The 23,803-nt window shown below is 41.2% G+C and overlaps 1 protein-coding gene across 1 annotated transcript in view; it reads right to left on the reverse strand.

The window, feature by feature from the left end:
• Positions 1–23,803, reverse strand: part of Vmp1 (vacuole membrane protein 1) — a 134,680-nt gene that overhangs the window by 25,477 nt on the left and 85,400 nt on the right. Inside the window, exons 8-9 of the mRNA XM_045158561.1 lie at positions 9,261–9,341; positions 5,822–5,938 (exon numbers count right to left, since the gene is read on the reverse strand). Coding sequence (XP_045014496.1) covers positions 5,822–5,938; positions 9,261–9,341 — 198 coding nt within the window. The remainder of the gene's footprint in view (positions 1–5,821; positions 5,939–9,260; positions 9,342–23,803) is intronic.

Genomic DNA, 23,803 nt, shown 5'->3' on the forward strand with positions numbered 1-23,803 from the left:
GCAGTAAGATCTATGGACTGTGAGGATTGGCTTATGAGGGTGAGAAAGAGCTTTGCTTGGACAGGGCTGGAATTTTGTGTGAAAAGCTTACTGCTATGCCCGTGTCCTGAGAAGTTGTGCAGGGTTTCTTTGCATAGAAATAGACTGGTGTGTACAGAGAGATATGGTCCAAAAAGAAAAATCATTGGGTGAACTGCTGCCTGTTGAGCTGCAATTGAGAGATTACAACCTTAGAGATTGGGGCAGCTGACCTGCACTGGGGCAACAGGAAGACTGTAGACTTGTTTGAAGGGGCCTGAGTGCTCAAGAAGTGTCCTGTTTTTCAAAGTCTGCTTTATTCCCCTCCTGGATTAACAAATTGGCACAAATTGGTATTGTGGAGTATAAGAAATGCAGGAAAGAGAGGGTTATTAAGTTTGTAACAAGGTCTTGTGTTTTGGAAATGGCCATGGGCCAGTGTGAAGCAGGTTTGCTGGCTTCCTGCATGAAGACCCACTGGAGCTGTGAGGATGAACCGTGGATTATAGTGGAGACCCATTGGAGATGCTGGGACCATGAGATGGCTGCTAAGGAAAGCTGCTTGCTGGATGTGATGAAGTTTTCCAGAACTGTGAGTAGCCTAGCTGGAGGAGCAGAATTGGAACTCCAGAGACTTGTCGCTGGTTAGAATTATTGGACTTGGAGATTTGTCATTTACTAGAGTTGTTGGACTTGAAGCTACAGAGTTTGATGTTTGCCCTGGTTGTTTTAAATCTTGTATTGGTTGAATGTTTCTTTGCTATGCCCAATGCCATCTTTTGCAGTGTGAATATTTATTCTGTGCCATTATGGGTTTTTTGAGGTTATATTTTGGTATTATGGCTCAGTTAAAAGATCTTGAACTACGGGGACGTATGAACATCATTGGGATTGATAAAAAACTATGGGGACTTTTTTTTTTTTAATTTTTATTTATTTATTTGAGAGCGACAGACACAGGGAGAAAGACAGATAGAGGGAGAGAGAGAGAATGGGCACGCCAGGGCTTCCAGCCTCTGCAAACGAACTCCAGACGCGTGCGCCCCCTTGTGCATCCGGCTAACGTGGGACCTGGGGAACTGAGCCTCGAACCGGGGTCCTTAGGCTTCACAGGCAAGCGCTTAACCGCTAAGCCATCTCTCCAGCCCACTATGGGGACTTTTAAAGTCAGACTGAATGCGTTGTATTTTACATCATGCATGGATATCAGTTTATGGGGGCCAGGGGCGGAATGTGGTGGTTTGATTCAGGTGTCCCCCATAAACTTAGGAGTTCTGAATGGTAGGTTCCCAGCTGATGGAGATTTGGGAATTAACACCTCCTGGAGGGAGTGTATTATTGGGGGCCGGCTTATGGGTATTAAAGCCAGTTTCCCCATGCCAGTGTTTGGCATACTCTCCTGTTACTATTGTCCACCTTATGTTGGCCAGGGGGTGATGTCCACCCTCTGCTCATGCCATCGTTTTCCCCTGCCATTGTGGAGCTTCCTCTCGAGCCTGTAAGCCAAAATAAACCTCTTTTTTTCACAAGCTTCTCTTGGTTGGGTGATGCAAACCTGACTGCAACAGATGGTAAGAACCCTATTGCTGAAGACTTCACAAACTTGGGCTGCAAGGCCACTGAGAAATCCTGCTGGAGCTGAGCTAAAATCCTCCTACATATAGACCAGCTGACAAAAAGCTGGAAAAAGCTATGCTGCATGCAGTTCAGTGGGACAGAGAGAGAAATCACCAGTGGAGATACTCAGCAGTAGACACTGCAAGCCTTAAATTTGGCCAACCAGGCCAAATGAGCCAATGGGTGCAATAGCAGCATGTCTGTTATGGGGGAAACTAACTGCCCTCTAATTTGACTGGAGGCCTGCTCCATGAGAGGGAATACATCCCTGATACTGAAAACCTACAACAGGGGTAGTCATGAGCAGTAGGGGTCTAACGCCTGCTGATGTCTGGCTAAATGTAAAAACTAGGCTCACCAAAATGACCAGTAAGCACTTCTCTTAATGTTCAAACCCATATATTAATGCTACTCTCACTTTTGGTTACAGAACCTTCTCTTTTCAGATGGCAGTGTACTCAGGATGACTCAGAAGGCACCATGGTGCTGAGAAGTGACAGAGGAGTACTCAGCACTGAAATATCTCTATCACACCTTCCAAGGCTCAGGGTCCATTGTGGAAGAGGTGGCAGAAAGAATGTAAGAGCCAAAGGAAGGGTAGGACTTCTTATAACGTGCCCCTCCAGACACAAAATGACCTGGATATCCATGACCTCACATACACGAGACCAGCATAATAGCAGGAAAAGATCATGACATCAAAATAAAAGACAGATGCGAGGAGGTATGATGGAAAGTGGAGTTTCAAAGGGGAAAGTGGGAGGGGGGAGGGAGGGAATTACCATGGGATAATGTTAACAATTATGGAAGTTGTCAATTAAAGAAAAAAGTGTTTTCTGAGCTGGGTGTGGTGGTGCATGCTTTTAATACCAGCAATCAGGAGGCAGAGGTAGGAGGATCGCTGTGAGTCAGAGGCCACCCTGAGAATACAGAGTGAATTTCAGGTCAGCCTGGATTTGAGTGAAACCCTACCTTACAAAACCAAAAAATAAAAAAGAATATATAAAGGAACTCATTGTTATGTATAATTAATATATGCTAATAAAACTTTAAAAAATAAGTTTGGGTACTGGGCATGGTGGTGGACACCTTTAATCCCAGCACTTGGGAGGCAGGCATAAAAGGACTGTTTTGAGTGTGAGGCAACCCTGAGACTATATGGCGAATTTCAGGTGAGAGCAAGACCCTACATAAAAAAAAAAATAAATAAATAAAAAATAGGGCTGGAGAGATGGCTTAGCGGTTAAGCGCTTGCCTGTGAAGCCTAAGGACCCCGGTTCAAGGCTCAGTTCCCCAGGTCCCACGTTAGCCAGATGCACAAGGGGGCGCACGCGTCTGGAGTTCGTTTGCAGAGGCTAGAAGCCCTGGCGCGCCCATTCTCTCTCTCTCCCTCTATCTGTCTTTCTCTCTGTGTGTCTGTCTCTCTCAAATAAATAAATAAAAATTAAAAAAAAAATTAGTTTAGCTGGATGTGGTGGCACCTCGTAGGTAGAGGTAGGAGGATCACTGTATGAGGCCAGCCTGAGACTACATAGTGAATTCAGGTCAGCCTGGGCTACAGCAAGACTCTACCTCAAAGAAAAACCAAACATGAAATAAAAATAAAAATGAATAAATAAGTAATAGGGGCTGGAGAGATAGCTCAGCGGCTAAGGCATTTGCCTGCAAAGCTTAACAACCTGAGTTAGATCCCTCCATATCCTTGTAAATTGGCATATGCATCTGGAGTTCGTTTGCAATGGCTAGAGGCTCTGGCGTGCCCATTCCCTCTATCTCTCTGTTTGCAAATAAGTAAAATAAACAAATAAAAATGGTGGCACATGCCTTTAATCTCAGAATTTAGGAGGTAGAGATAGAGAGGATTTCCATGAATTCAAGGCTACCCTGGGAGTTCATAATGAATTCCAGGTCAGCCTGGGCTAAAGTAAGACCATACTTTGAACACCCCCCACAAAAAAATAACAAATTTAGAACTATCATATCTTAGGAAAAAAAGTCTACTTAGAATACTTAAAAATACATTAGTTTCAATCCTTTCTGAAGTAAAAGAATTGGTAAGTTACATATCTATCACTAAGAAAAGCATATTTATTACACAAAAACTTTACAACAGCTAGGTATGGTGGCACATACCTTTAATCCCAGCACTTGGGAAACAGAGGTAGCAATATCACTGTGTGGTTCAAGAAGTGAAACAGGACAGATAAAAATTTATGTTACAAGAAGAGGTTGTTATAAAAAGAACTGTTCGTTCTCAAAAAGCTACATGTTAGCATTTCCTTTCTCCTAGAAATAACTAAAAACATTAGACAGATTTTTTTTAGGGTCTTGCTCTAGCCCAGACTGACTTATAACTTACTCTGTAATCTCAGGGTAGCCTCAAACTCAAGGTGATCCTCCTGCCTCAGCCTCCCAAGTGCTGGGATTATAGATGTCAGCCACCATATCTGTCTGACAAATCCTAAAATTATTATGAAATTGTATGAGGGCAGAGACATTACTTCACAATTCATTACTTTCAGCAAACACTTCACTGTTACAAACCAACTGATGAAAAAAATTATTTCCAGATTATTATTACTATTATTATTATTTTGTTTTTTTTTGAGATAAGATCTTACTCTAGCCCAGGCTGACCTGGAATTCACTATGTAGTCTCAGGGTGGCCTTGAACTCACAGCCATCCTCCTACCTCTGCCTCCCGGAGTGCTGGGATTAAAGGTGTGCACCACCACGTCCAGCTCCAGGTTATTTTTTTAAATTCCATTCTAGTAACACTTGCCCCTAGAAAGAAAGAATTTATATCACAGTTCTAGAAGTACATATTTTACTCTTCCCTTACTTAAGTTCTTGGCCTCTTTTTTCTCCTCTATTTGTATGTGTATCTTAAGGATGCTGCTAAGAGTAGCTTTGAGGGCTAACAGAGTCTCACTTCTCTAACCACAGCTCCCATTTCCTTACCTCCTCAGTGACCCTTTTCTTTCTTCCCCACACTAACATCTGCCTGGTTTTTGATAAAGGATATTGGCGTCAAGAGAGGAAGTGTGACATAGAGTGTATACGAAAGAAAATAAGAGTTAGTGAAAGGTACTATTTTCTAAGGTTGCAGTTAACAAAGAAACTACATTTTTTGACTATGTATATAAACACTACTTTTTTTAAAGATTTATTTTATTAGTTAATTAGAGACAGAGAAAAGGGGGGAGTGACAGAGAGAAAATGGGTACACCAGGGCCTCTAGCCACTGCAAATGAACTCCAGATGCATGTGCCCCTTGTGCATCAGGCTTATGTGGGACCTTGAGAAATGAACTTGGGTCCTTAGATTTCACAGGCAAGTGCCTTAACCACTAAGCCTTCTCTCTAGACCACTACTTTTTTTTTGTTGTTTTGTTTTTTTCAAGGTAGGGTCTCACTCTAGCCAAAGCCAACTTGGAATGCACTATATAGTCTCAGGGTGGCCTCAAACTCATGGCGATCCTCCTACCTTCTGCCTCCCGAGTGCTGGTATTAAAGTTGGACGCTACCATGTCTTGCTTAGAAACACTACTTTAAAGAAAAAGTTTCAGCCAGGTGTGGTGGCACATGCCTTTAATCCCAGCACTCGGGAGGCAGAGGTAGGAGGATCGCTGTGAGTTTGAGGCAACCCTAAGATTACATGGTGAATTCCAGGTCAGTCTGAGCTAGAGTGATACCCTACCTCGAAAAACCAAAACCAAAACCAAAACCAAAAAAAAAAAAAAAAAAGAAAAAGAAAAAGTTTCAAATATTTATTTTTAAGAGAGAAAATGAGAATATGAATGAGCATGGGTGCCAGGGCCTCTTCCTGCTGCAAATGAACTCTAGACACACGCATCACTTTGTTTGCTTGTACCCAGCTGTCAAGCTTTGGAAGCACCTTTACCCACTGAGCCATCTCAGCCCAAGTAACACTGTTTTTTTTTTTTTTTTCTTATGTTTTTTCAAGGTAGGGTTTCACGCTAGCTCAGGCTGACCTGGAATTCACTATGTAGTCTTATGGTGGCTTCAAACTCACAGCGATCCTCCTACCTCTGCCTCCTGAGTGCTGGGATTAAAGGTATGCACCATCATGCCAGGCTAGGAACACTGTTTTTGCTTGATGGTCCTCCCCCCTGCCCCCAGGTAGGGTCTCATTCTAGTTCAGGCAGACTCAGGGCTGTCATTACCTGTATATGCATTTTAATGACTGCTTTTCCAATCAGTGTTGCACCAAAGAAGGTCCAAAAAGGTACAAGAAAGTGTCCACATGTTATTCCAGCCAGATCAAATAGAGGGTTTGGAATCTGCCAAGAGAAAAACAAAACAAAACAGGACTTCCATAAATAATTCCAGGAATACATGCTATTCTGCTTTAAGCCTTATTTACACCATGACACAAGGTGTGGGTTCCCTGGTCAGTTACTATACTGCTTAGAAGCCTAAGTAAGAATGCCACTGAGCTGGGCCTTATCTTCATCTCAGGAATCATTCAACATATTTGGGGAATATCAAGCTGTCTTTACAGAAATATTTGTCAACATATGAGAAATAGGTAAATGCCATGGATCTGCAGGAATGTAATTCTTTTTCTGTAGATTCTTAGTGTTTGGTGGCTGTCTTCTATGACAAGGTATGAATGAAGTTTTGGGATTATCTAAGAAGTTAGGAGAGTTTGAAATTCTTTCACCTCTACATGGGAGGTGAAGGCAGCAGAATCAGAAGCTCAAGGTAATTCTCAGCTACTTATAGAGTTTAAGGCATGCTTTGGCTACCTTTTTAAAGTTTTTAGATCTTTCTCCCCCCCCCCCCCCAAAAAAAAATCAGCCAGGCGTGGTGGTGCACACCTTTAATCCCAGAAGTCAGGAAGCAGAGGTAGGAGGATTGCTGTTGAGTTCAAGGCCAACCTGATACTACATAGTGAATTCCAGGTCAGCCTGGGCTAGAGTGAAACCTTATCTTGAAAAACTGAACCAAACCAAACCAAAACCAAAACCAAAACCAAAACAAAAACAAACAAACAAAAAGATCAAGAATACCATTTGTACTTTGTTTTAAGAGGTCCCAAGGCTTTGTGTCATACTGTAGAAAGAAACCAAGGGTGGAAATATGAGAGCACACAGATTCACATGTTTTGAATCCTCAGCCCAGACAAAGAAGTGACTCACAGTAAATAACTAGCCAAACATTCCCACATTTCAGAATGCTGAGAGAGAATTTCATGTAAAAATGCAAAGACACCGCAACTGTTTCTGAGCACTTCATCCAGCTTTCGCCCACAGCTTGTGGCTGTTAGATGAACCATTTATATGTCAATCAACTTATATAATTTTATTTTTGAACTCAGAAAGAAAAGCCTAGCTGTTTAAAAAATATTTGTCACATATGGTCTTTTCAAAACACTGCCATGACTAAGTTAGAATTTAGGCATTCTTTTGTTAGTAACACTTGGATTCAATAACTTTTTGTTTATCTCATCTAAGCTCAACTGTCTTATGCAACATCTTCTCTTGCACCCTTGTAAGCATCTGCCCTGCCTCCTATCATGCTCGTCACTTGACACTTATCATTCCATCCTTCCCATGCTCTAGTCCACACTGAAATAGGAGGGAATTTAGAACACATAATAGTTAGATTTAGCTGCGTGGTGGCTAATACCAGCACTCGAGAGACTGAGGTAGGAGGATCGCTGGGAGTTCGAGGCCACCCTGAGAATACAGAGTGAATTCCAGGTCAACCTGGGATAAAGTGAGTCCTTACCTTCAAAAACACAAAACAAAACAAAAAGTTAGATTTGTGGAGTATCCCATTCTAGACTGGATACTCTCAGAAAAGCCTAACTGTTAACTAATACTAGATATATTATTCTTCCTAAAAAATATGTTCATTGGTTGGCTGTGGTGGTTTTTAATTTGAGTACTTGGGAGGTAGAAGTAGGAGGATCACTGTGAGTTTGGGGCTAGTCTAGAACTACAGAGTGAGTTCTGGGTCATCCTGGGCTAAAGTGAGACTATATACTTGAAAAACAAAAACAAGAAAATATTGGGCTGGAGAGACTGGTCAGTGGTTAAACTAAGCCTGACAGGCTAGGTTCGATTCCCCAGTACCCACATAAAGCCAAATGCACAAAGTGGTGCATGTGACTGGATGGAGTTCATCTGCAGTGGCAGGAGGCTCTGGCATGTCCATTCTTTTTCTCTCTTGCCTTACAAATAAATAAAAATATTCTTAAAAAAATGAGCTGGGCATGGTGGCACATACCTTTAATCCCAATACTCAGTAGCTGAGGTTGGACTGCTGTTGAGTTTGAGGCCAGCCTGAGAGTATATAGTGAATTGCAGGTCAGCCTAGGCTCAAGTGAGATCCTACCTCAAAATAAAGGGCTCGAGGGATGGCATAGCAGTTAAGGTACATGCCTGTGAAACCTAACGATCCAGGTTTGATTCTCCAGGTCCCATGTAAGCCAGATGCACATGGTGGCACATGCATCTGTAGTTTGTTTGCAGTGGCTAGAGAACCTAGTGTACCCATATTCATTCATTCATTCCCTCCCTCCCTCTCTCTTCATCTAATAAGGCAATAAAATAAAAATAAAATCTTAAAAAAATATATGCCAGGTATGGTGGTGCATGCCTTTAATCCCAGCACTCGGGAGGCAGAGGTGGGAAGATCACTGTGAGTTCGAGGTCACCCTAAGACCACATAGTGAGTTCTAAGTCAGCTTGGGCTAGAGCAAGGCCCTACCTTGAAAAACCAAAAATGAAAACAAAGCAAAACAAAACAAATTATTAAAAATAACAATGAATTTTTTTTTTGCTTTTACTGAATAGTGTCTATTGGGTCTGGACCCATTACTGTGTGATCAAATACTTAAGTTAAAAATAATATTGTGGGGCTGGAGAGATGGCTTAGCGGTTAAGCGCTTGCCTGTGAAGCCTAAGGACACCGGTTTGAGGCTCGGTTCCTCAGGTCCCACGTTAGCCAGATGCACAAGGGGGCGCACGCGTCTGGAGTTCGTTTGCAGAGGCTGGAAGCCCTGGCGCGCCCATTCTCTCTCTCTCCTTCTATCTGTCTTTCTCTCTGTCTGTCACTCTCAAATAAATAAATAAATAAAAATATTTAAAAAAAAAATAATATTGTGAGGCTGCAGAAATGGTTTAGTGGTTAAGGCACTTAACTACAAAGCCAAAGGACCTAGACTCAATTCCCCACGTAAGCCAGATGCACAAGGTGGCGCATGCGTCTGGAGTTCATTGCAGCAACTGGGGGCCCTATCGTGCCCATTTTCTCTCTCTCAAATAAATAAAATATACATATTGTGAACGTATGCAATCAAAACCAGCTCATAGCTGGGCATATTGGTGCATGCCTTTAGTCCCAGCAGTTGGGAGGCAGAGATAGGAGGATCATTGTAAATTCAAGGCCAGCCTGAGACAACAGAGTGATTTCCAGGTCAGCCTGGGCTAAGTGAGAACCTACTTCAGAACAACAAAACAAAACATTTAGTGAAATGAATGATTCATAAAATAGCAGTTTTGTTCATTCAGGGGTATATATTTAAGAATGAATTAATCAAAATGTAGCCCTATCATTTAGTAAAATTTCTAACTTTTAAGATAATTCACTTACGGAAGCACAAGCCAAAATTCCAAAAAATCCAACCTTCTGTACTAGCTTTTGAACAGCCAGTTTAGTTCGTGAGGCAAAGTCCTGTGAAAGGAAATAGTTTAAAACATTAGTAAAAAGCACGAGGAATATAAACTACTTGTAGCGTGGTGGTGCATGCCTTTAATCCCAGCACTCAGGAGGCTGAGGTAGGAGGATCACTGTGAGTTTGAGGCCACTCTGAGACTACATACTGAATTCCAGGTCAGCCTGGGCTAGAAAGATAGGTTCTAAATTTGTATCAAAGGTTGATGGTAAACTCACCATCTTTTGTTCTTAGCCTTCTGAGTGATGGGCTCATAGATATGCATCACCACACATGGCTTATATTAACTCATTTATGAGTAAGATGAATGATTAATAACACTCAAAACAAGTTGATCACAAGAAAAGAAGCAAATGACTCTTCATAGAATACTACACCCTTAAACTCTTATCACAGTTAATAAGCTAAACCATTGCCAATTTATTTTGAGGGTTCTCTCTGGGTTTTCTAGGGATGAAACAAATACTGTAAAACACACAAGCACTAACTCACTCTGTTGGAAATACTAGCATAATACATCTTTTTCTTTCCCTTCTGTAATGAGCAGGCCTTAACCTACTGTTAATAGTATGCTACAAAAATGGGATTTTAGCTGGGCATTCAGGGTTAGGAAGCTTGCTGTGAGTTCAAGGCCAGCCTGGGACTCTAAAGGGAGTTCCAGATTAGCCTGGACTAGAGTGAGACCCTAAATGGGGGAAAAAAAAAAAAAAAAGCTGGAGAAATGGCTTAGCAATTAAGGTGTTTGCCTTCAAAGCCAAAGAATACCAGCTCCATTCTCCAGGACCCACATAAGCCAGATGCACAAGGGGTGCATGCGTCTGAAGTTTGCAGTGGCTGGTGGCCCTGGTGCACTTTTTCTCTCTCTTTTTCTGCCTCTTTTTCTCTTTTAAATAAATAAATAAAATAAAATAAAAGAAAGGATGCTGGGCGTGGTGGTGCATGCCTTTAACCCCAGCACTCAGGAGGATGGCAGTGAATTTGAGGCCACCCTGAGACTACATAGTGAATTCCAGATCAGCCTGGACTAGAGTGAAAACCTACCTCAAAAAACCAAAAACACGTCAGAATTTAGAGGCTAGACACAGAATTAGAAAAAGGTTTAAAGCCAATAAAGCAAACTACTTGTAAATGTTTCTTGATAGCTAAGTGTGGTGGCACGCAGCTTTAATACCAACACTTGGGAAGAAGAGGAAGGAGGATCACTGTGAGTTCAAGGCCAGCCTGCGACTACACAGTGAATTCCAGGTCAGCCTGGACTAGAGTGAGACTCTACCTTGAAAAACCAAAAATAAATAAATAAAAAATATATATTTCTTTCTTTTTTTTTTTTGTTTTTGTTTTTTAAGGTAGGGTCTCACTCTGGTCCAGGCTGACCTGGAATTAACTCTGTCATCTCAGGGTGGCCTTGAACTCATGGCAATCCTCCTACCACTGCCTCCCGAATGCTGAGATTAAAGGCATGCTCCACCACGTCCGGCTCTGTTGTTTTTTTTGAGGTAGGGTCTCACTGTAGCTCAAGCTGACCTGGAATTCTCAGGGTGGCCTCAAACTCTCAGCCATCCAACTACCTCTGCCTCCTGAGTGCTGGGATTTGTACCACACGCCCAGTTTATATTTCGTTTTTTTTTCTTTATTTTTCCCGAGTTACAGTCTCACTTTACATAGGCTGACCTGGAATTCACTATGTAGTCTTAGGGTGGCCTTGAACTCATGGTGATCCACCTACCTCTGCCTGCTGAGTGCTGGGATTAAAGGCATGTGCCACCACAGCCGGCTCCGTTTGTTTTTTTTTTAAATATTTTATTTATTTATTTAAGAGAGAAAGAGGCAGTGAGATAGAGAGAGAATAGTATGCCAGGGCCTCCAGCCTTTGCAAATGAACTCCAGACACATGCACCACCCTGTGCATCTGGCTTACATGGGTAGTGGATACTGGAGAATCAAACCTGGGTTCTTAGGCTTCACAGGTAAGTAAGTGCCCTAACCACTAAGCCATCTCTCCAGCCCAAGAAAGTACATTTCTTTCTTTCTTTTTTCTTTTGGTTTTCCGAGGTGGGGTCTCACTCTGCTCAGGTTGACCTAGAATTCACTATGTAGTCTCAGGGTGGCCTAGAACTTATAGGGATTCTCCTACCTCTGCCTCCCTATTGCTGGGATTAAAGGCGTGAGACACCTTATAGTTCTTATATTTTCTTTTTTTTTTTTTTTAAATAAAGTGATGTGACAATTCCTGCCATTATTCCACACAGATGACATTTTTTTCTGCTATAAAAACACATACACATGCATATAGATTTAAGCTGAAAAAGAGACATGGTTATGTCAATCAGTTTACATAAAGAAAAATGATTAAACCTACAGATCACACAATATACTAGCATTGGCTTATCATATATACCTCTGTCTCTCTCATAAACAACCAACCAAACAAAAAACCTTTTGGGCCAGATAGATGTCTTAGTGGTTAAATACTTACCTGTGAAGCCTAAGGACCCTGGTTCAAGGCTTGATTCCCCAGGACCCACGTAAGCCAGATGCACAAGGTGGTGCATGCATCTGGAGTTCATTTGCAGTGGTTGGAGGTCTTGGCGTGCTCATTCTCTCTCTATCTGCCTTTTTCTGTCTGTTGCTCACAAATAAATAAATAAAAATAAACAAAAAACTAAAAAAAACCCTGAAACACTTTTGAGGCAGATGTAGGACTACCAAAAACAAAACAAAAACCTAAATTCCTGGGTTGGAGAGATGGCTAAGTGGTTAAGCCACTTGTTGGCAAAGCCAAAGGACCTAGGTTCGATTCCTCAGTGTCCACAAAGGCCAGATACACAAGGTGACGCATGTGTCTGGAGTTTGTTTGCAGTGGCTGGAGGCCATGGTGTGCCCCTTCTCTCTCTCTGCCTCTCTTTGTCAAATAAATATTGAAACAACAACAACAAAAAGCAACTAAACTCCTGAAAAAGAAGTCAATTCAGAGCTAGGTATGGTAGCACATGGCTTTAATCCCAGCACTCAGGAGGTAGAGGTAGGAGGATCGCCATGAATTTGAGGCCACCCTGAGACTACATAGTGAATTCCAGGTTAGCCAGGGCTAGAGCTAATTTGAAAAATAAAAATAAAATGATAATAAAAAAGAAGTCAATTCAATAAAGGGACTATAAGTAACCAAAGAGAACAAGTAGGTAATGAGCCATTGTTTCCCTCTGATGCAGAATCTATTAAAGAGAACAAAACAGACTGCTAGCTCTCTGTAATAGCAGGGAAACCCAACACCTAGGGTCACTTTTGTGGTTGCTTTGAGAGTCTTAAAAGCCACACCTAGCACCTTAAGCTCCTACCCTGAAATAACATAACATCAGATTGATTGATACATCTAATAATACTGCAGATAATTAGAAAACCTAAGCATTAAATTATTCCAAAATGCAAAAATCTCTACATTGTAATACAAGAAACACAAAAAAATCAAGACAATATAAATTCACCAAAAGTATTAATGCATCAGATTTAGAGGAAATGCCTGAGAAAGATTTCAAAAGAATGATTATAAATATGTTCAAAGAAGTCAAAGGAATCAAAGATGACACAGGAAACCAGTTTAATGAAATAAGGAGGTCAATACAAGACATAAATAAGGTAATAGAAGTAACAGAAATACTAGCAATGAAGAACACAGTCAGCGAAATTAAAAAAGCTCTGTAGAAAATCTCACCAGTAGAATGGATGAAGGAGAGGACAGAATATCTAAACTAAAAGACCAGGTGACAGATCTAATACAGTTCAACAAAGAGAAAGACAAACTAATAGAAGAGTATGAATAGGAATTTCAAGATATTCAGGACACTATGAAAAGATCTAATATAAGAATTCAGGGTATAGTAGAAGGAGAAGAATTTCACTTCAAAGGCATAGTAGATGTTTCCAACAAAATCATATAAGAAAACTTCCCCCAAATTGGGAAAGAGATGCTAATGTGGACACAGGAAGCCTTTAGAACACCAAACAGACAAAACCTGGAAAGAACCTCTCCTTACCATATTATAATTATACTACCAAGCATTCAAACCAAATAAAATATGTTGAAAGCAGTTTGAGAGAAAAATCAAGTCACATACAAAGGCAAGCCCAACCAGGATCACAGATTGCTTAACACAAACTTTAAAAGCCAGAAGGGCCTGGAATGATGTATTCCAAGTTCTGAAAGATAACTGTCAACCAAGGTTACTTTATCCTGCAAAGTTATCCATTCAAATAGATGGAGAAATAAGGACATTCCACAACAAAAGCAGGCTAAAGGAATATTTGAACACAAACTCAGCACTAGAGAAAATACTTGATAGGATACTCCATGCTGAAGTGAAAGAAAAACACACATATAAGGAACCTGGAAAAAACATTTGCAACTGCATCATGTCGGTCGATCTATCTATCTATCTATCTATCTATCTATCTATCTATCTATCTATCTATCTATCTATCTATCTATCTATCTATCTATCTATCTATCTATCTGACTATCTTTTACATTGGAATAAACCTAACCAAGGAAGTGAAGGATCTCTACAATGAAAACACTCAATTGAGAAACTGTAGAAGTCATTAGGAAATGGAAAGACATCCCTTGTTCTTGGATTGGAAAAATCAATATTGTGAAAATGGTAATCTTACCAAAAACAATCTACACATTTAATGCAATCCCCATCAAAATTCCAATACCAATGCTGGGCATGGGGATTCACACCTTTAGTCCCAGCACTTATGAGGCAGAGGTAGGACTGCCATGAATTCAAGGCCATCCTTAGAATACAGAGCAAATTCCAGGTTAGCCTGGGCAAGATTGAGACCCTACCTTGAAAAACCAAAAATTAAATTAATAACATAAAAAATGGGCTATAGAACTAAATAAAGTTCTCAAAAGAAGAAATACAGATGGCATATACACATCTAAAAAAATGTTCTACATCCCTAGTCATCAGGGAAATGCAGATTAAAACTATGTTGAAATTCCATCTCACTCCTGTCAGACTGGCTACCATCACGAAAACAAACGACCATAAATGCTGGTGAGGATAAGGAAAAAGAAGAACACTTCTACACTGTTGGTGGGAATGCAATCTGGTCCAGTCACTGTGGAGATCAATGTCGAGGTTCCTGACACAGCTAAAAACAGATCTACCATATGACCAAGCTATACCACTCCTAGGCATATATCCCAAGGACTCATCTCACTACCTTAGAGATACTCGCCCAACCATGTTTATTGCCGCTCTATTCACAATAGCTAGGAAACGGAACCAGCCTAGATGTCCTTCAACTGATGAGTGGATAATGAAGATGCGGCCTATTTACACAATGAAGTTCTACTGAGTGGTAAAGAAAAATAAAGTTATGAAATTTACAGGAAAATGAATGGACCTGGCAAAGATTATACTTAGTGAGTAAAAGTAACCCAGGCCCAGAAAGCCTAATGGCACATGTTCTTTCTCATATGTGGATCCTAGCTACAAATGATTGGACTTGTATGTGAGTAGGAATAAAACTCAGTAGCAGAGGCCAATAGGCTAGAAAGGAGATATAAAGGGAATGGAAAGGGAGGGAGGGGGGACCTAATAGGATGGTATTATATATATGTAAGTAGAAGAACAGATTAATGGGGGTGAAAAGCCCTAAGTGAGGTCAGGGGAAGAGACTAAGTAAAGGAAAGGTGGAGGGAGGGCTAATCAAAAATCTAAGAGGATATAAATAAGTCATATGGAAACCTACTTTTGTCAGACAATGGAACACCCAGAAATCATATATTGTTACTAGAAAATTTTCAGTGCCAGGGATGAGATACCTTCCAGTGAGTTGTTGGCCAGGGAGGTCCCTGATGCCCCCAAAACATTCACTACAGGCCACTGTTGAAGCCCATGGTTTCCTACCAGGAATAGATGGTAAGACCCTATCGCTGAAGACTCCACATACTTGGGCTTCAAGGTCACTGAGAAATCCTGCTGGAGCTGAGCTGAAAACCTCCATGTAGACCAGCTACAGAAAGCTGGAAAAAGCCACACTGAATGCAGTTCAATGGGAGAGAGAGAAATCACCAGTGAAAATACTCAATAGTGGACACTGCAATCCTTGGGAACCCTCTCCCTGCTACGTAGAATTCATCCACCAAGCAAATGAAGTCTAAACCTCCTGTAACCACATTTAAAAAATTTTGATGCCATCAAATATTACAAGGAAAAGAAAGCACCTTTTAATTGGGGAGATTTTATTTTATTTTATTTTATTTTTTGTTTTTGTTTCTGTTTTTCTAGCTCAGGCTGTCCTGGAATTCACTATGCAGTCTCAGAGTGGCCTCAAACTCACAGTGATACTATCTCTGCTTCGCAAGTGCTGGGATTAAAGGTGTGCGCCACCACGACTGGCTAATTGGGGAGCTTACAAATTTGTTTTACATCTATTTATTTAATTATTTATATATGAGAGACAGACAGACACACACACACACACACACACACACAGAGAGAGAGAGAGAGAGAGAGAGAGAGAGGGAGGGAGGGAGGGAGGGAGGGAGGGAGGGAGGGGGGGAATCGGTACACCAAGACTTCTAACCATCAACTATGTATTGAACAAAAGTGACCTTGCTACTTTCAGTTCCTGTAATTTTTTGTCCAGATCTTTCACAATATTCTCAGGACTAAAAATATACTTATAAAACACATATACTGGGGCTGGAGAGATAGCTTAGCGGTTAAGTGCTTGCCTGTGAAGCCTAAGGACCCTGTTCGAGGCTTGACTTCTGCAGGACCCACGTTAGCCAGATGCACAAGGGGACGTACGTCTGGAGTTCGTTTGCAGTGGCTGGAGGCCCTGGCGCGCCCATTCTCTATCTGCCTCTTTCTCTCTGCCTCTTTCTCTGTCACTCTCAAATAAATAAATAAATAAATTTTAAAAAAGCAAAAGTTGTGTTTGTTTAAAAAAAAACATATATACTTATAGGGCTGGAGAGCTAGCTTAGCAGTTAAGGCATTTGCCTGTTTAGTCTAAGGACCCAGATTCAACTCCCCAGAACCAATGTAAGCCAGATGAGCAAGGTGGCGCACATGTCTGGAGTTCATTTGCAGTGGCTAGAGGCCCCAGTGGTGCATTCTCTTTCTCTCTCTTAAACAAATAAAATATTTAAAAAATACATACTTATAGCCAGGTTGGTGGCTTTATTTAAAAAAAAAAAAGGGAATGAATCTAGGTTTTCATGGTTCTACTGCTGAGATCCCAGCTTTAAATATTTGATTGAAATATTATTCTTTTATTGTCCCAAATATTCTACATTGTAAATGCTTTGCTTTCCTTATGGCAATACAGGTTAGAAATTCTTCCTTCCTTTTTTTTTTTTTTTTTGAGGTAGGGTCTCACTCTAGCCCAGGCTGACCTGGAATTCACTATGTAGTTTTAGGCTGGCCTTGAACTCAGCAATTCTCCTACTTCTGCCTTCCTGGTGCTGAGATTAAAGGTATGTGCCACCATGCCCAGGCTGAAGTTCTGTATTTTATAAAACAATTTCAGTCCCTTTCATTTTTGGCAGCTCTTTTCATGTCAATTTTAGAATATTGTCAATAAGATAGAATACACTATATCTCTTGCCTTTACAATACAGAGAGAGGGCTGGAGAGATGGCTTAGCAGATGAGGTGCTTGTATGCCAAGCCAAAGGACCCAGGTGTGAGTCCCCAGTATTCATGTAAGCCAGATGCACAAGGTGGTGCATGCGGGGCCTAGAGTTTATTTGCAGTGGCTGGATACCCTGGCATACCCTTCTCTCTCTCTTCTGTCTGCCTCTTTTTTTTCCCCCCTCAAATAATTAAATAAAAAAAAAATTACTAAGCCGGGCTTGGTGGCTCACATGTTCAATCCCAGCACCTGGGAGGCAGAGATAGGAGGATCGCCATTTTCAAGGCCACCCTGAGACTACACAGTGAATTCCAGGTCAGCCTGGGTCAGCTACAGTGGGACTGTCCTTTGAAAAACCAAAAAACTAAAATATATAGAGAGGGCTGGAGAGAATGCTTAGTTGTTAAGATGCTTGCTTGCAAAACCTAAGGACCCAGGTTCTATTCTGCAGGACCCATGTAAAGCAAATGAACAAAGTGGCACATGTATCTGGAGTTTGTTTGCTGTGGCTTCAGGCCCTGACATGCCCATTCTCTCTCTCTCCAAGAAATAAATAGATAAAATATTAAAATAGGGTTGGAGAGATGACTTAGCAGTTAAGCGCTCGCCTGTGAAGCCTAAGGACCCTGGATTGAGGCTCGATTCCCCAGGACCCACATAAGCCAGATGCACAAGATGGCACATGCATCTGGAGTTCATTTGCAGTGGCTGGAGGCCCTGGTGTGCCCATTCTCTCTCTTTCTTTCTCTGCCTCTCTCTGTATGTCTCTTTCAAATAAATAAATAAAAATTAAAACAATTAAAATTATATATAGAGAGAGATGCCAAGAGTGGTGGTACAACTAGATTTTCACTTGGGAAGCAGAGGCAGGAGAATGGTTGTAGGTTCAAGGTCAGTCTGTCCTATAGTGAGGTCCTACTTTGAAAAAACCAAAAAAAACCCAACCAAACAAATATGAAAAAAATTATTTTATATACATTATTTGTTAATAAATTCACTGTTAGCACACACAAAGGTTATCTACCACCATCAGAAAAAAGCCAGGGTGTTGGGCATGGTGGTGGATACTAATCTCAGCACTTGGGAGGCAGAGGTAGGAGGGTTGTCATGAGTTTGAGGCTACCCTGAAACTATATAGACTGACTACATAGTGAAGTCCAGGTCAGCCTGAGCTAGTGTAAGACCCTACCTCGAAAAACAAAAACAAACAAACAAAAGACAGGTGTGGTGGTACTCGCCTTTATCCCAGCACTCAGGAGACAGAGATAGAAGGATCTCAGTGAGTTTGAGGCCATCTTGAGACTACATAGTGAATTTCAGGTAAGCCTGGGCTAGAGGAAAACCCTACCTCAAAAATAAAATAAATAAATAAATAAATAAATATAATTTTAAACAAAAATTGCTATGCTTGTAGCTCAAGTATAATAAATAACCTAATTAAAATGTGAACCAGTAATAAACAGTATTTTTAAGAAAAACAGGAAGAAGCCAAGCGTGGTAGAGCACGCCTTTAATCCCAGCAGTTGGGAGGCAGAGATAGGAGGATAGCTGTGAGTTCAAGTCCATCCTGAGACTACACAGTGAATTCCAGGTCAGCCTGGGCTACAGTGAGACCCTATTTCACAATGCCAAAACGAAACAAAACCAACCAACCAAACAAACAAAAAAACCCAGAGGAAAAGGTTACCTAACAAATTAGTATATAAGGCAACCAAAGTTCCAGTTAAGTAGCAAAGGAAATTAATAGTTATTTAATTTCATTTACTCTCTTTGCAGTATTGTGGGAACAATGTACCAAGTCTAATTTGATTATTTCCTCAATTGTCAACCTTCAGCTTTTTCAAAAATCTGTGCAACTTAAACCAAATTCCTTTTTATAGTTTCATTTCTCTTTATCCAAATTTCACAACTTTTATCTATTTCACAACTTAAGTGCCTAAGAGGAAATTTTCATTTTTTTGGTCCTACCAAGTAAGCAACAATCAATCACAATTAGTAATCATGGGTCATTTATGGTCTTCACAAACCAATTATAGGTAAATAAAATTCCATTTCTCAGCTGCATGCATAGTGACTACGTATGCAATCAAGCATGCTTTGGAAAGAGCTGAAGATACAAGGAACATTTTCTCCAGCACTGGAAGAAAAGTCATAGACACTCCTGACACAGGAGACTTCAAGAATTAATTAAAAGAGGGTTGGAAAGATGGTTCAGCAGTTAAAGGCTTGGAACACCTGATGGCCTGAGTTCGATTACCCAGCACCCACAGAAAACCAGATGCAAAAGTGGCACATGGAAAAAAAAAAAGAGAGAAAGAAAAGAATAGTGGTGCATGTGTATAGAGTTTGTTTGCAGGGACAGTTAGGGTTCCATTCTAATCCAGTCTGATCTGGAATTCATTATGTAGTCTCAGGGTGGCCTTGAACTCATGGTGATCCTCTATCTCTGCCTCCTGAGTGTTGGGATTAAAGGCATGTGCCACCACACCTGTCTCTCAATATTCTTTTGGTGTTGTTTGTCTTGTTTTGTTTTTTGAGGTAGGGTTTCACCCTATCCCAGGCTGACCTGAAATTCACTATATATTCAAAGGTGACCTTGACTTGACAGCGATCCTCATATCTCTGCCTCCCAAGTGCTGGAACTAAAGGTGTGCGCCACCATGCCCAGCTTCAATATTCTTAATATTGCTTCTATGATGCCAACTGATAATATATCTCAGTTGAAAAAAGACCAAAGGGTTTCTTCTTACAGAGATGGTTCTAGTGTTAATTTGCCGTTTGACAAATCAAAGACATTGTTTTAAATTCCAAGTTTTAGAAAAATCATTTAAATATCATAGGATTTTAGAAGATAATTTTTTTTGAAAAACCAGAAATATTTAAATATTTTGAGAGAGGCAGAGAGAGACGGGGGCTGGTGGGAGACTGAATGAGTATCGGCATGCTACAGCCTCCAGCTACTGCAAACAAACTCCAGATGCACGTGCCACTTTGTGCCTCTGGCTTCATGTGGGTACTGGGGAAGTGAACCCAGGCAGTATGGCTTTGGAAGCAAGTGCCTTTTAACCACTGAATCATCTCCTCAGCCCTCAAAATTATTTAACAGAAATGAAACTTCACTAAGTAAATCTGGTAAGTGTCTATAAGGGCAATAAAATATATCAATTAGGCAAGCTTGGTGACATACACATTTAGTCCCAGCATTGGGGAGGCAGAGGTAGGAGGATCACCATGAGTTGGAGGCCACCCTGAGACTACATAGTGAATTTCAGGTCAGCCTGGACTAGAGTGAAACACTACCTCAAGACTCCCCCCACCCAAATATCAAACAGACACGGGTATTTGTTCATTCACTCATTTATTAATTTTTTTGTTTTTTGTTTTTTTGAGGTAGGGTCTTACTGTAGTCCAGGCTGACCTGGAGTTCACTATTTATTCTCAGGGTGGCATCAAAATCATGGTGATCCTCCTACCTCTGCCTCTCAAGAGCTGGGACTAAAGGTGTGCACTACCATGCTCGGCCTCATTCATTTATTTAGTAAAGATTTATCAAGTATTTGCCACATGCCAATCACTACTGTATGAACCAAGAATATAAGACTGAGTCAAACTAATAACTGTCAGGAATTTCATGAGCCTTGTGGTGTGGAAAGAGGCAAAAACTAAACTATAAATCAGTTGAGAAGCCAGACATGGTGGCACATACCTTTAATCCCAGCACTTGGAAGGCAGTGGCAGGAGGATCGCCATGCGTTCAATGACATCCTGAGACTACATAGTGAATTCCAGGTCAGCCTGGGCTAGAGTGAGACCCTACCTCAAAAAAAAAAAAAAAAAAAAACAAAACAACCAACCACAAAAACAGAACAAGACAAAACATCAGTTGGGCTGGAGAGATGACCTAGCTGTTAAGGCACTTGCTTGCAAAGCCGAAGGACCCATGTTCAACTTTCCAGATCCCACTTAAGCCAGATGTACATGTCTGCAGTTCAATTGTAGTGGTTAAAGGCCCTAGTGTTTTTCTCTCTCTCATAAAAAATAAAAAGTTAGGTGGGGGCTGGACAGATGGCTTAGCAGTTAAGGTGCTCACCTGTAAAGCCAAAGGGACTTAGTTCGATTCCCTAGGACAAAGTAAGCCAGATGCACAAGGTGGCTCATGCATCTGGAGTTCGTTTGCAGGGTGAGAAGCCTTGGTGCACCCATTCTCTTTCTCTCTCTCAAATAAATAAATAAAAATTAAAAAAATTAGGGTTGGAGGGATGGCTTATTTGTTAAGGCACTTGCCTAGAAAGCCAAAGGACCCAGGTTTGATTCCTCAGGACCCACATAAGCCTACGGACCCAAAATTGATTTCCCAGTACCCAGATAAAGCCCAGATGTACAACATGGCACATGCAACTGGAGTTCCTTTGTAGTGACTAGAGGCTCTGGCACACCCATTCTGTCTGTCTCTCTTTCTGTCAAATAAAAATAAACTAAAAAGAACTTAAAAAGAATCAGCTGAGAAAGGCACAGTGGCACCTCCCTCTAATCTAAGCACTTGACAGGTAGGAGCACAAGTATACAAAGTGAGGAGGCTTCTTAGGTAATATAGCAAGATCAAGGCCAGTCTGAGCTCCAATAGAAAGATTAGCTTTAAAAACAAACAGGGCTGGAGAGATGGCTTAGCAGTTAAGGCACTTGCCTGCAAAGCCTAAGGACCCAGATTTGATTCCCCAGTATCCACATAAAGCCAGATGCACAAGGTGGCACATGCACCTGGAGTTCATTTGCAGTGACTAGCAGCCCTGGCATGTTCATTCTCTCTTTCTCAAATAAATAAACAAATACACCACACTGGGCATTTTGGTGAATGCCTTTAAATCCAGTCTTGGGAGGCAGAGGTAGGAGGATTACAGTGAATTCAAGGCCACCCTGAAACTACATAGTGAATTCCAGGTCAGCCTGGGCTAGAGTGAGACCCTACCTCAAAAAACAAAACAAAAATTTATAAAGCTATGCTGATAATCTAAGACAAGGGAGTTCTTCTAAATTTTCCCATGTGAGAAAATCTAGTATGCAGCAAGTGTGGTGGTACATGACTGTAATCCCAGCACTCAGAAAGTTGAGGTAGGAGGATCATCATGTTTGAGGCCAGCCTGGGCTACATAGTGAGTCCCAGATTAACCTGGGCTACATGGCAAGATTGTTTCAAGCAAAACTATACACACAGAGAAAACCTAGTATGTGTGAAGGGAATGACAGTACAGTAAGTAAAGCAAAAAGAATAAGAAAGAAAGATGATAGATAAAACTTTAATGTAAGGAAGAACATAAAACTAGAAACTGAACACATATTAACAATTCTAGTCTGGGGCTGGAGGGATGGCTTAGCAGTTAAGGTACTTGCCTGCAAAGCCGAAGGACCCAGGTTCGATTCCCCAGGATCCATGTCAGCAAGATGCACAAGGTGGCACATGTATCTGAAGTTTGTTTGCAGTGGCTAGAGGCCCTGCCATATCCATTCTCTCTCTCGCCCTCCTTCCCTCCCTCTTTCTCTCTGTTAAGTAAGTAATAAAATAAAAATAAATATTAAAAACAATTTCTAAGCCAGGCATGGTGGCACATGCCTTTAATCCTAGCACTCGGGAGGCAGAGGTAGGAGGATCATCATGAGTTCAAGGCCACCCTGAGACTACATAGTGAATTCCAGGTCAGCCTGGGCTACAATGGGAGCCTACATAAAAAAACCAAAAAAAAAAAAAAATTTTTTTTTTTGTCTGGTATGATATCAAAATGATAAAGGCATGCTGGGCATGGTAGTGTATGCCTTTAATCCCAGCACTTGGGAGGAAGAGGATCACCATGAGTTCCAGGCTACCCTGAGACTACATAGTGAATTCCAGGTCAGCCTGGGCTAAAGTGAGACCCTTCATCAAAATAAAAAAAATCTGTTGTCAGCCTGGACTAGAGCAAAACTCTACCTTGAAAAAACAAAAATATCAACAAAATCCAACAAAAAACATACACACTTCTTGTATAGTCTCAGAGGAAAAAAGGGATGGAAGGATGGTTCCAGAAGGTTTTGAAGGGGTTGGTAAGACTGGTAACTAGCAATACTTGTTACCATTTTCAGATAAAAAATATAGCTGGGAACTGGAGAGATGCCTCAGGGATTAAAGGTACTTGCTTGCAAAGCTTAATGGTCCAGGTTCAATTCTCCAGTACCAACCCAAAGCCAGAAACACAAAATGGCACATGCATCTGGAGTTCATTTGCAGTGGCAAGAGGCCCTGGTGTGCCCATTCTCTCTCTCCCCAAATAAATAAAATATTTCATAAAAACCGAGCTGGGCTCAGTGGTACATACTTTTAATTTGATTACTTAGGAGACTAAGGCAGGAGCTATAAGGAGTTCAAGGTCATTCTGGGTTACAAAATGAACTTCAAGCTATCCTGGGTTACATAAGACCCTGTCTTAAAAATAAAATACTTGGGCTGGAGAGATGGCTTATTGGTTAAGGGCTTGCCTGTGAAGTCTAATGACCCTGGTTTGAGGCTCGATTCCCCAGGACCCACGTAAGCCAGATGCACAAGGTGGTGCATGCATCTGGAGTTCATTTGCAGTGGCTGGAGGCCCCTGGTGCACCTGTTCTCTCTCTGCCTCTTTGTGTGTTGCTCTCAAATAAATAAATAAATAAATAAATAAATAAATAAATAAATAAATACAAACAAACAGCCAGGCGTGGTAGTGCACGCCTTTAATCCCAGCACTCAGAAGGCAGAGGTAGGAGGATCCCCACGAGTTCGTGGCCACCCTGAGACTCCAGAG

This window comes from Jaculus jaculus, chromosome 9, assembly GCF_020740685.1.
Source record: "Jaculus jaculus isolate mJacJac1 chromosome 9, mJacJac1.mat.Y.cur, whole genome shotgun sequence".
Lineage (NCBI taxonomy): Eukaryota > Metazoa > Chordata > Mammalia > Rodentia > Dipodidae > Jaculus > Jaculus jaculus.